General features: G+C 40.1%; 1 protein-coding gene across 1 annotated transcript in view; it reads left to right on the forward strand.

Moving 5' to 3' along the window:
- Positions 1 to 12,095, forward strand: part of LOC139671853 (transmembrane protease serine 11E-like) — a 41,172-nt gene that overhangs the window by 24,066 nt on the left and 5,011 nt on the right. Inside the window, exons 5-6 of the mRNA XM_071555142.1 lie at positions 1,157 to 1,320; positions 10,326 to 10,364. Of these exons, the coding sequence (XP_071411243.1) occupies positions 1,157 to 1,320; positions 10,326 to 10,364 (203 nt within the window). The remainder of the gene's footprint in view (positions 1 to 1,156; positions 1,321 to 10,325; positions 10,365 to 12,095) is intronic.

The following is a 12,095-nucleotide window of genomic DNA, read 5'->3' on the forward strand; positions in this document are numbered from 1 at the left end:
AAGCTACTTGTCTTCTATTTTTATACATTTTTCCTTTATGTAATTACAAATTTCCAAGACAGTATCCAGAGATATAACTGGGCCATCCTCTCTTTTCCTTTCCTAACTAAAGACAGCAAAACCTGCTTGCAGCTCTTGCCCTGTATGAAGTAACTGTGATTTCACCTGTTGTGGTTCATTGCTTCTTGGCTCAGGGGGAGCAGGCAGAGTAGAAAGGGGGGAGCAGGCACAGGAGAGAAGATTCTTGGTGCAGGCTCTTATCTTCCCCATGTAATGACCAGAGACAAGCCATCTACAAGCACATAGCAAGATTCGCTATGCCAGAATAGATGCTTTGGTCTTTCTAGTCTAGCAATCCATCTCTTGCAGTATCTGATGCTTTAAGGAAAAAGAAATACTACTGACAGGTGAATTCAATCTATTAGATTTTCCTCCCTTTGCTTTCCTCTAATCTTATAAAGAAACTGTGGAATTGTGTGTCTCAGTGTGAGTGCCACTTGCATTTTTATGAGGTGTTAAAGGCCCCTTTTGTGATCCATCTCTCTGACTGTAATAAATAGATTGTGGGTATGCTGCCAAGTTTCATTTATTGTTGCACAACATGAGATTATCAGGAACATTCTTCTAAGAGGTTGCAGTAGTGGAATTAGGTTGTGTGGTCTTTCCCCTTTGCTCAAGTACCTTTCTGATGATGATTGGAAATTTTTATTCTGTGTATGTACAGGGCCCTGGAAAAGTCTGTCTTGATGCCGTTAATCATCTACCTGATATTTGTGAAGTGCTGTGTATCCAGCTTTTAATTGCAATCAAATCAGTTAATTCCTTCCTGCTCATGTCCCAAGCATGTGGTCCCAAGCATATAGTCCCAAGCATGTCCCAGTGACTGCTTTTTACACTCCATTATAGAAGTGATCTGGCCATTTGCTCACAGAAAGTATCATGACTTCTTCTAGCCTATGATGCCTTTGACTATTCAGCATTTGCTTGGATTTAGTTTGGAAAGTCCTTCTTTTGGAAAGTCATTCTTTCAAAAATGTACAAATGTTTGAAAACGTATCTAATGCTTTATGTTACATTGCCATTGCTACAAGAGCTAAGATAAAAGCTAAGAAATGCAGAAGGCTGAAGGTAACCTGACTGTTTCATTGGTTTGTAGCCCAGATGCTGATGGTGTGATGGCAGAAGCTTTGCTCACATTCTGGTTCTCCTCCACGGATTGTAGAGAAGCATTGCGAGAAAGAGTTCAAAGGATCTTACGGAGGGGCCTGAAAAAATACACAGGGCCTTTGCGAATAAATGTCAGATCTTCTACCATCTCAAGTAAGTATATTACATCTCTTCTGAAGGTAGTTCTTGCAATTTTCTGATAGATGGGACTTAATTTTTCCCCTTTTGATAATAGCTGTTACTGAGTCTGAATGACAGTCTCTCCTGCCTATTAAGTTAGAACAAAATGAGGAGCAATGTATAACCTCCCCTTCCCTCACCAAAGTCTTTCAAAAATGTCATAAATATGGATAATTGGGAGCAGTTTTGTGGCTTTGCAGTACAGCGTCAGCCCTCCTCCAAACTGCAGTACCAACTTTATGTTACTGTCATGGTAATGAGTAGGAGCCTTACCACCGTGCTTCAGCACACAACATTGGCATGTTCCCTAGGTCTTTGCTTCTCTGAGGAGCCTGAAAGTGCAGGAAGTATACTTGGATGACAGTGGGGAAACAGCCAATGCACTGAAAAAATAATATTTGGTGGAAGGATGAAAATCCTTGCAAGTTTCCCAGGGGAAAGGGAAAGGAAGGGAAAATGTTCTTATATATGTGACTTCTCATCTGGGGATTCTAATCCCCTTCTTTGTAATCTGCATCTTCAGGACATGAAAATAAATTACATTATCTTCCACTGTTCAAATCTGCTACTGAATTTTTGTACAGGCTTAGACTACAGTCTAAGCCTTGTAGTCAGCAATTTTTCTGGGTGTCAGACTTTTAAAGAATGAGTTGCTGGTTGACAGGAGGGGTCGGATACCCGCTCCATTTGTTTTTGCAGACCTGCTTACTCCAAAGTGCAAGGGTGACAGTACAGTACAAGGGTTGATACTTGCTGCTTGCTTTTCCACACTAGGCTACTTAACCCAGCAGAGATATGCAGAGGCTAGACAGCTGTATTTAGAGAACAAGAAACCTGAGCCAGATTCCATGCTGGATCATTCCAGACTTCTTCCTACTCAGAAATAAGGAGGAGCCACTTCTTGTTCTCTCTCTTGGTGCTTTAACTGGGCACATTGCATTGTAGTAAAGCAATGAAACTCAAATATGAGTTGTCACACACTCATTGTTTCTTGATGGGCCAACCAGTCTCCCTCATTGGAATGACTTAGGATGATAGGTGACATCCCTCTGGGCAAGGAATCACCATTTGTTTATATTCCAGTAGCTCCTGTTCAACAAAGTGCATATGCAATTTCTCCCAGAAAAAAACACGTGTGTGGGCATCAGAGACATTAAAAGAATTTTAGGGGTGTTTAAACAGTCAGGTCATGGGTTAATGAATTCTGAATCTTCAGTTTAATTTGGTGCCTTACATAAAGGACAAAATTGGAAGGAGTAAAAAAATGCTTGTTAGAAAAGGACTATGATCTTATTGAGTTATATGATGAGCTGCTTTTATTCAGCCTGATGTATGTGGGAAGTGACTCAAAACTGTTTTAGTTGAGCTTGAACTGCACCAGGGCTGTTACAGTAATGCACTTGTAGCTAGTTGCTAATATAATATTAAATATTAAATATTTAAATTTAATTATTTAGTCTCAGTAAAAGATGGCATCTCTGTGTTACTTTATCAAAGCTGTGTGAAAAACTTTGTGTTGCATTTCTTGTCTCTCACAGCCTAGTCATAAGGTCTGGCTGCACAGGTCAGTTACTCACTACTGGACTAGCATTGTGCAACTGCTACAAGTGACACAAAGGAACATAAACAATACCTTGACATTTCTAAGAGACAACAAAAAAAGGTTGTTCAAAAATTTTTTTGATCTTTCTTTGCTAACAGGATTTCAGCAGTGCTATGAGGCTTTGGCAAGCTCCTGCTGGTGTTGCCTTTTCAGAAAACCAGGCTGACTCAAGTGAAGAGCATGGAATGGAACGCTCCCATGCTTTTAGAGGAGATGCAGGTCTCATTTATAAAACTTGTCTTATTCCTCACACCAGGGAGAACTGAAAATTTCCAACAGGTCCTAGAGGTCCAAAGAAGAATCTAGGTTTATGCATGTCCTACTTTTTTCTTCCCTTCTCAAATATCCTGTCCTCCATTAATATTTAAACAAAGGAAACATAAAAAGCCCCAAATGTATCCATGCTCTGCAGACACCTTTCTAAATCTTGCTTCACTGTACCTTTTTGCCAGCTGGAATCCTTGCTTATCTTGAGGCAAGGCTAGTAAAAAAAATCATTAACCTGTTCATCGTTATCACCTTACCAAAAGATTCTAATTTAGAGGGCATGATATAGCTCAGTTTAGCTAAGCATAGCTAGCTAGCTAAACAAATCCAGGTCAGGCACATATTTATATTGTATACTAGGGAGAGTCTGATAAAGGAAACCTCCTTACGCTTTCCTCCCCTGAAATAATCATCTTGTTGTTCAACGCCACATCTCAACCTGTGTTTCACTCAAAAGTATTTGCTTTGAGAATCAGCTCGAACAAACTCCTCTAAAGTGGGTATAATACTTGGGACTTTGAGCTGCAGTTCAGGGCACCACTACAACATTAAGCAGTCTGTCAAACTAGGGATAGAATTTGCTTTGTCTCTGCATTTCTGAGGATTGGGAATAAAGAGGTGATAAAATGTACACTGACGATGTTTTATTAGTTTGGTTTTGTGTTTTTTTTCAAAAAGAGAGCTTGATCATACATATGTGAAAAAATAGCAAATGTGCAAAACTTAAAGGAGTACACAACTTGATACTGTTTCTATTTTGTCTCTCACTAAACAGTAGATATTCTTTACACAGGGCTGCAAAAATACATTTCTATCAGGGTATCTTCAGATGTATTACTACTGAAGTTCCTACTTTCTATTTATCTAGACATCATAGTCCCCTGGTCAAGGACAGCGTATATCCAGACATTCCCTCTGACTTTGATAGAAAATAGGAATTGAAAGAACTCTTTGCATTTGTGTACAAACCCCACTAGAAGCCCAAATATTTTTTCAGTAAAGAATCAAGCAAACTAAGTCCTGTCTTCTCTAAACAGCAGTACAAAGACCATTAAAATGAGATATCAAAGTGTCAGATGACTTGGAAACACCCATGTTAGGACTTGCTCTTCCACTGGCACTACAAAAAGGTGTTGCAGGTTGTCCTCTATATAGTTCTGGCACCAAAGAGAACTCCTGAAAGGCTGATTTATTTTCCCCAGGGTTTCTTGGTTAGAAATAGAGTCACCTGACAGCCTGGATCCCTTTGAAATAAAGTGTAGAGCAGCTTGCCAGACTATTTCCCTTTGACAGGTAGGTTGGAAGGATCCCAAAATGTATTTTTGGAAATGAACTTCTGACGTCAGAAAGCAGCTGGTTGCAAGATCACTGGCACTGTTGAAAGTGAGTAGGAAGTATTCTCACCAGTTGCACAGCCAAGAGTTTTGACCATGAACAATGAGTCATGAATTGGTTTTGATCAACAAGTCAACTGTTATTGTTTCTATTTATCTGGAATCTGTGACTTGCTAAAGCTCCTAACAGCTACAAAGTACAGAACCCAGCAGACAGATTCTCACTTCTTTATCGAATCCTCTGTGGGAGACATGCAGATGATTGTCTGACAGGGTTGATGAGAAATTTTCCATGTCAAATTATGTATATAGCAGTCTGGATTTTTGTATTTTACCAGCCTCAACAGCAGCCTGGGGAAGTGGAACTGGACATGCATCTGTATGGTGAGAAGCAGTGGAGATATGATATTCCTCCACTTTGATGCCACTAGTTTGGCACAAGGTGGTACATTTCACTAATAGTCTAGAAATTGAAATGGGAGGGACTAAAAAGTATTTTAAAATGAGTACTTTGCAAGGACACACTTGTGATGACAGAATTAAGGAGAAAGTCATCCTGGCCTGACTTCTCAGATGACCCAGATACATTAACTGATTTTCTCACTTAGATCATATTTTTCACTTTCTTTGCTATGCCTGCAGAGGTTGCAAGTGATTTGGGCTGCCCTTTCTGTAGTGAGACCTTGACTGCAGCTGGGGCATAAATGTAGGTCAAGACGAAAAATAATGCTAAAAACTGTATCAGTTTGGATTCATGCCACAGAAGTGGTACATAGCAGATCCCTCCTTGGGATGCAGGACAGCCAGATGGAGTTGTAAGTATGTTGTGATGTATGGCCTTCTGTGTGCCACATGGACAGAATTAAGATGTGGTTGATTAGGTATGGTGGAGGGGTCATAGATATGAGGACGGGTCTGGTGAACATCAGTAGGGAGGGAATGGCTGAGTGACAGGGACAATCAGAGGCACAAAGCATTTGTCTTGTCTCTACCAGGTTACTCTACCCTGCTGAAGGAATGAGAATTGCATCACCTGTATCTAAGCCATGTTTTGCTACTTCTACAAGGGTACATAACTCTGGGGAGGTAATTCCTGTTGAGAAAGCAATGAGAATACTGGAAGGTTAGTGGGGAGACATTTTAGGATGTGTGCACTACATAACCACACGAGCATACCTTTTCTGCTGAGCACAAAGCTCTTATTTTGCCATCTTTCAGGAAATTCCTGCAGTTCCTTTTGGGTACAGTTTTTGGAACATGACTGAATCTGCTGCTTCCTGCTCTCACTCCCATTTCTCCCCAGTACTTCAGATCTTAGTAGTCTTTACTATAATTAAAGAGCATTAGAGTAGAGCTATTATCCCCACCTCTGCCTGCACTGCAGGACAGATGTGCTCTGTGACACTCTTCTCAGCTGCCCAGGTTGGTGACCTACTGAAACTTGCCAGGGATCCTTCTTTTGCCTACAAACACTGTTGTTATCCTATGTAACACTGAACTAGGTAAGCCCCCTGTTCCTGATGCAGCTGAGAATTCCTTTCAAGGAAGTTGTTACTAAAATGTGGCAAAGGACAGTGGGAAAAAAAAATCTTCCTCTACTCCCTGGTGCATTTCACAAAGCTGTGCGTCAAATGCATGTGCAAGAATGTGTTACGAGAATATAAGCACATACTTTTTCTTATTTGTTTTATGTTTACAATCCTCTCCTCCCTCTTCTCCCCTTTTAAGATATTCTCTACCTTGTGTTCATTCTCTGTGAAAAAACAGTTTAGACAAGCAAGATGTGGGAACTTGAGACAACAGAGGATGGAGCATGCAGTTTGCCTTTTGAGACTAGAAGTTTTCATACAGCAAATCAATGTGGAAAGCTTCAAAGAAAATCAAGGTTCTTTAGGGAATCAGCATCTGTGAAAAATTATGTAATTGGGTAAAGCTGCATCAGATTTTTAAAACACATTTATCATCTTTAATTTTGTAGCCATTTCTGTCCCTTTCTACACTGAAAATTCATAATATCCCCTTATAATGCATTTGCTCGCCTTACTTGTACAATGTCAATATAATGTCTGGTTCACTTATGTCACAGAGTTCTGCCTGTTATTTTCCTTCTAATATAAACACTGAACTATGTGGCTAAAGTGAAATGAGGCAGTGGATACAAGACTGATTCTTCAGATGCAGTGACACTGCTATTATTGAGACACAGAGAAAAGTGAGCAGATGTTTCCATAGGGATCTCTGAATCTCTCAGAGATAAGATGCCACATTCACTCTGCAGTTAACTGTGAACATGCAGACATTTATATGGTTGCCAAATAGTTCCATGGGCTTATTGCATATAAACGGTTACCAAAATAAAGATGCTTTCCTGTTCTTGCTTACTCCCCTTTTCCTTCCACATTTGCTCAACCACACACATTGTGGAGTAAAAGAGCTATTTACTGATAATTTATTATCTTAAATAGTAACTGCAAGTCACTGTTCTCATTAGTTAGAAATTAAAAATTTAAGTGTGTGTGTGGTTTTTAGAGTTATTCTGTTTACTAAATATGCAAAATAACTATATAAACAAAACTGCTTGTCCAGTTGGAGAACAGAGCCCTCTTCTGAAAGATGGAATCCCTAAGCTGCTTTTCAATAGATTGCTGTGATTTTAATTTAAATATTAGTTTTATTTTTTACATTAAGCAAGCTTGAATTCAATAGCTAGTTCCATTTCACAGGTAGGCAATGCATGTTCAAGTGGAACTAGTTCTTGTTTACAGTGGAAGCCTGAACGCTGTTTTCATAAATGTGGCACAAACAACTCCTTTTGCAGCTGTATATGGTTGGGACAAGAAATGACACTTTAATTGTTACTAATTGATGCTTTTTCATGGTAGTGCAAACAACTAGGGCAACTAGTAAATGAGCAGGGCAGGGAAATTGTCTCTCGTGCCTTACAAGTGATTGCTTCAGGGCAGGGCTTGCAACATGCTGGCTGGCACAGTGTGAACAGCTGTGCTCTTGACCAGGCCAAAGTGTGAAGCCAGTAACAAATGCAGGCAAGCCCCTACCAAGGTAAGCCTGTAAGCAACCTGATATTCAGCAGTATCATGTAACCAAAGCGTTTCCTGCTTTTGATGGGATCTACTGTGAGCTCAACTTATCTGAAAATAGTGTCAGTTAAATCAGGTTTCCAAACATATATGTGTGCTCTGAGTTTGGGATGTTGATTTAGAGTCTTAGGTATTGTGACCTTAATTTCATCTGTCCTAATTTGCATGATGGATGCCCAACAGTAGACCTGCTTTCACCTCTTAAAAACTCTCTTTACTTTGAGGTTTTCTCCATTGCTGTGGTGTTTTCATTAGTACTTGTATTCCAGCTCCCAGTGTGGGATATGCGGTCAGGGCATTTTACATGGCTTATTTAAAATCAAAGTAATGCCCCTACCCCAGTGAATACAGCACTGAATTTACTGACAGGTGTCACTGGCCTTTTTCCTTCAGTTGTGGGAGGGTAGGATAGTACATCAGCTGCGTAGTAGGGATTTGCTATAAAACATGCAGAAATTCAGAGCTGTACATACTTGAAGTGTGTGTGTGGAAGGCTTATATCTCCAATTACACAGAAGTTGGTCCGACTGGAAGCAATGGGTAAAATATTGCCCATGTGAAGTTTGTACTTTTTTCTAGATGCCTCATAAAAAAGGCTAGCAGAGATATAGACAGGTGCCTTGCAGAACACCTGTGTGACTCACAGCAAAACTCGATGCAGTGAGAACATGCCAATTGAATTGCTTCCGGCACTGCACTTGGACAAGCTGGTTGCTCCTTTTGTCTTCTCGATGAGCTTTGCAACATAATGTAAGTGTTAATAATTGATTGCAGGCTTTATAATTAGGTATTATGAGGTAAATGCCTCTCCACCCAGAGAAAAGCTAAAAAAACATTGTTATCAATATTGCACTTAAAGGCAAAACATCTTATTTTATTGTGTATTACATTTATTGGTTTCTTACCGGTTTCCATCTATAATGTATTAGTGACTCAAATGATGAGCTAGTTCTGAAGGTTGTATGAATTTCTCAGAATACATTGAATGCTCATCATAGTTGAAATTAACAAATATGGCCAGATTTTTCAAAGTACTTCTTACCAATATAAACATACAGGTGAAGTAGCCAAATCCTTAGCACAGCTCAGCAAACAGTAATGTTTGTAAAACTGCTGAATCATTTTGCTGGCCTAGCTTTTACTCTCTGGTATTATTACACTTTGATGTAAGAATCTTGGAGGCACCAGCCATATTATCCATGGAAATTCACAGAATACAACTAGTGTTCCTGAGATGCAAAAGTACTTGTCCTTTCAGTGTTTTCCTCCTTCCTTCATATGAATTACAAAAGTACAAATAAGAATTTTTACTTTTACTTGAAAGGGGACCTCACAAGTAGTTGCTTTCCCACCAGTAAAACTTAGTTTATGTGAACAATTCCTGTCCATAGTGAATAAGACTGTATTGCTATAAAAAAATGTCCAATTCTAAGTCATCCCCCATCTGTATAAAATGAAGCAGCAGTTGCATGCACATATGGCAGCCTGTATTCTGTGACATTCCCTGCAGTCAAGCTGTGCATGTACTGGAGTCCTGCTTGTTTTCTTTCTCTATCATAATCTGCTTACGGTCACATTAAGAAATGAATGAGTACACGTCTAGTACTGGAGGATTGCAAACAGGCAGTTCACTCTGCATACCTGAAGGAGTGTCAAGCCCGCAAGCAAAACACACGTGATACAAACCCAACAGGCAATAAGTATGAGCCACCTGACTCCTCCTGACTTGATGTGGATTTGGATCAAAACTGGTATATTATTCTGTATAGCAGCAAAGAGAAATTAAGTGAGTGGATAAGGACAGGAACCTGCTGAGAAAAGATATCCGGCTGTAAAATATGAAGTTTTTGAAGCTGTACAAGGATCTATATAATTTAAATTAAATTATAATCTATATTATTTAAAAAATGTATTGAAACTCTGCAGGGTTTTTATTAGTATTATTTTAAAAATTGCTTTGAATGTAGAAAACTACAATGGTAGCACTAGTGAAAAACAGCATTCTGGAATGAGTGTGATAGACTTAGACCTATAGCCAATGCTTGTTATTATCAGCATGAGCAAACTGTATTGTCAATAAACATACAACCTGCATGTTAAAGGAGGGATTGTATTGCTAGAATGTGTGGTGCCACTCAATAAATTGCCATTAACTCTCTATTTTAGTATTAGGAGTGTACCAATAAGATAGGAGAAAGGAGAGTGAGCCACTGCTATTGAAAGCTTGCATTGCTGCAGTGAAGGGCAAAGAGTGAGTACCAGACATCCTCTGGCCCTTGTACTGGTGTAAAATGCAGCCAGTTGATTTTTTTTTTACAAAAAAATGGAGCTTCAAAACTTTCCACCGTGAAACTTTTACCCAAGAAGATTGTGGATCTTGTTTTGTCTGTACTCCCCTCCAGAAACATAAGGGTCCAGCAGGATGGGCAGGACGAGTGCCTGTTCCTCAGAGGATACTGACTGGCTGGAGAATGAGAAGCAGCATTGCAGAGAGAAATGCAACAGCCAGCACAAGAATGTGATCACATATGAGTTCCCCTGGTTTCTCTTGCAGCCCCCTCAGCAATGCCTCCTGTAGTGCCCTATACTCACATAGCTGTAGAGTGGGGCAACAATGCAGAAGGGAAACCTTGTCTCTGCTATCCTGGCCTTACCCTGACTGTTTGTTTGTTTCAGGTATGGAGACGAGTAGAGCAGAAGCCCTCTTCAACGACAGTAAGTGAGGTTTTTTTAAGCATCAGAAATCCCTAGTTTTTAAAATTAGCAGTAAGAGTCTCTGAGCACTTTCCCTGGCCCTTAAAAGCCTTTTCCTATCCTCCTGTCTAACGAATATGACTTTGTACTTCACACAGATGAACTGTGTGTTTAGAAAGCCTGCTTAGTCACAAGGAAACCTGTTCTATTAGTGTCTTCTGGGATACTTAGGAAGACTGGCTTGAAAATAGTGTTGATGAGGTAAAAATCCCTTCTAGAAAAAGTCTACATCCACACCCACTGAAGAGTTCCCCGGTCAGTTTCTCTGGGTGTTTTGTTTTTAGTTTGTTTGTTTGGTTGGTTTTTGTTAGTGAGATGTTATTTCTGTTTAAAATATCAGCAATTCTGTGAGAAAAGAGCAAACAGTGAGAAAAGAGCAATTGCTGAGGGCTCTATAGAAATTCCCAGTGTTGAGCAGAGAGGAGACACATAAGTCCTGCTGCATAAGTGCCTGTGGCGCACTTCTGCCTCCAGCAGTGCTGGTCTGGAAAGTGGAAGGTGTCACCTTAAATGTAAACCCTGTCATCAAGGATCACAGGACCTAGCCAGTGAGGGCTGAGCATTGTAATGTTCAGGACACTTGCTCATCTACTAGCCTGATCCTGTTGCTCTTGGTAATAGTGAGACCTTTTACAATGTGTCTGCTTAATTGTGTATTTGGACAACCAGCGACTAAGCCACTTTCTGTAGGAAAAGATATTTCAGATGACTCCTAGGTATATGTAGCAAAATTGAGTGAGTGAGGAAGACTTCCAAGAAATAATGGAACTTGCTGCTTCGGGCTAGCTGCCTGCTTTAATGTCAGGCACAGCAGCTAACTGAAAGTTGTATTATAATGTGCTAAAGGAAGGAGAGTTCTTATCACAGATTTGAGTGCCTTTTATATTTGAGCAGATTACAATTAAAAGCAGTCTTTAATATAAATGGATTCAAACATGTGCTTAAATAGAATATTTTGTGAAGTCTAATCCTGCCTGCACAGGGCAGACACCCTGAACTCTGTCTACTGTAGGAAAATGCTGGACTCCTGGTCTTGTCTCCCTTCTCTGCACACCCTCGGACAAGGGGAAAGCAGAGATCTCTCCCTTCCCTCCAACGCTGCACAGTCTACCTGATATAAAGTGTTAGAACTGCATCTTGAAACAGCAACTGCAGAATATCTTTCATATATGCTTGTCTTGGATACTGTAGCACAATTCATCTCCACCTTGCTCCCTGTTATTTTCCTATACACTCATTAAGTTGTGAGATTTACACCCAGACATACATGTACCACCAGCATGTTGTTTGATTGGTGTTTTAAGGATGATGGCTTAGCAGAGATATCTACCACAGCTTGAGAGTGAGAAGGGCCCCAAAAGCTGGTAGGATGGTACACACAGAAGAGTTTGGAATAATGGCTTTCTGTGTGCTCTCAGAAAATGGGACTGTTGTTCTCGCTAGTATGCACAGGAAGGAAGGAAGGAAGGAAGGAAGGAAGGAAGGAAGGAAGGAAGGAAGGAAGGAAGGAAGGAAGGAAGGAAGGAAGGAAGGAAGGAAGGAAGGAAGGAAGGAAGGAAGGAAGGAAGGAAGGAAGGAAGGTTGGTTGATAAGAAAATATATAGAAGTTACATCAGCCTGTGATTATAATGAAACTGTTCTGGAATTTGGAATGACTAACAGCACAAAGTTGTTCCTCATGGAAATACGTGA

Source organism: Pithys albifrons, chromosome 5, assembly GCF_047495875.1.
Source record: "Pithys albifrons albifrons isolate INPA30051 chromosome 5, PitAlb_v1, whole genome shotgun sequence".
Taxonomy (NCBI): domain Eukaryota; kingdom Metazoa; phylum Chordata; class Aves; order Passeriformes; family Thamnophilidae; genus Pithys; species Pithys albifrons.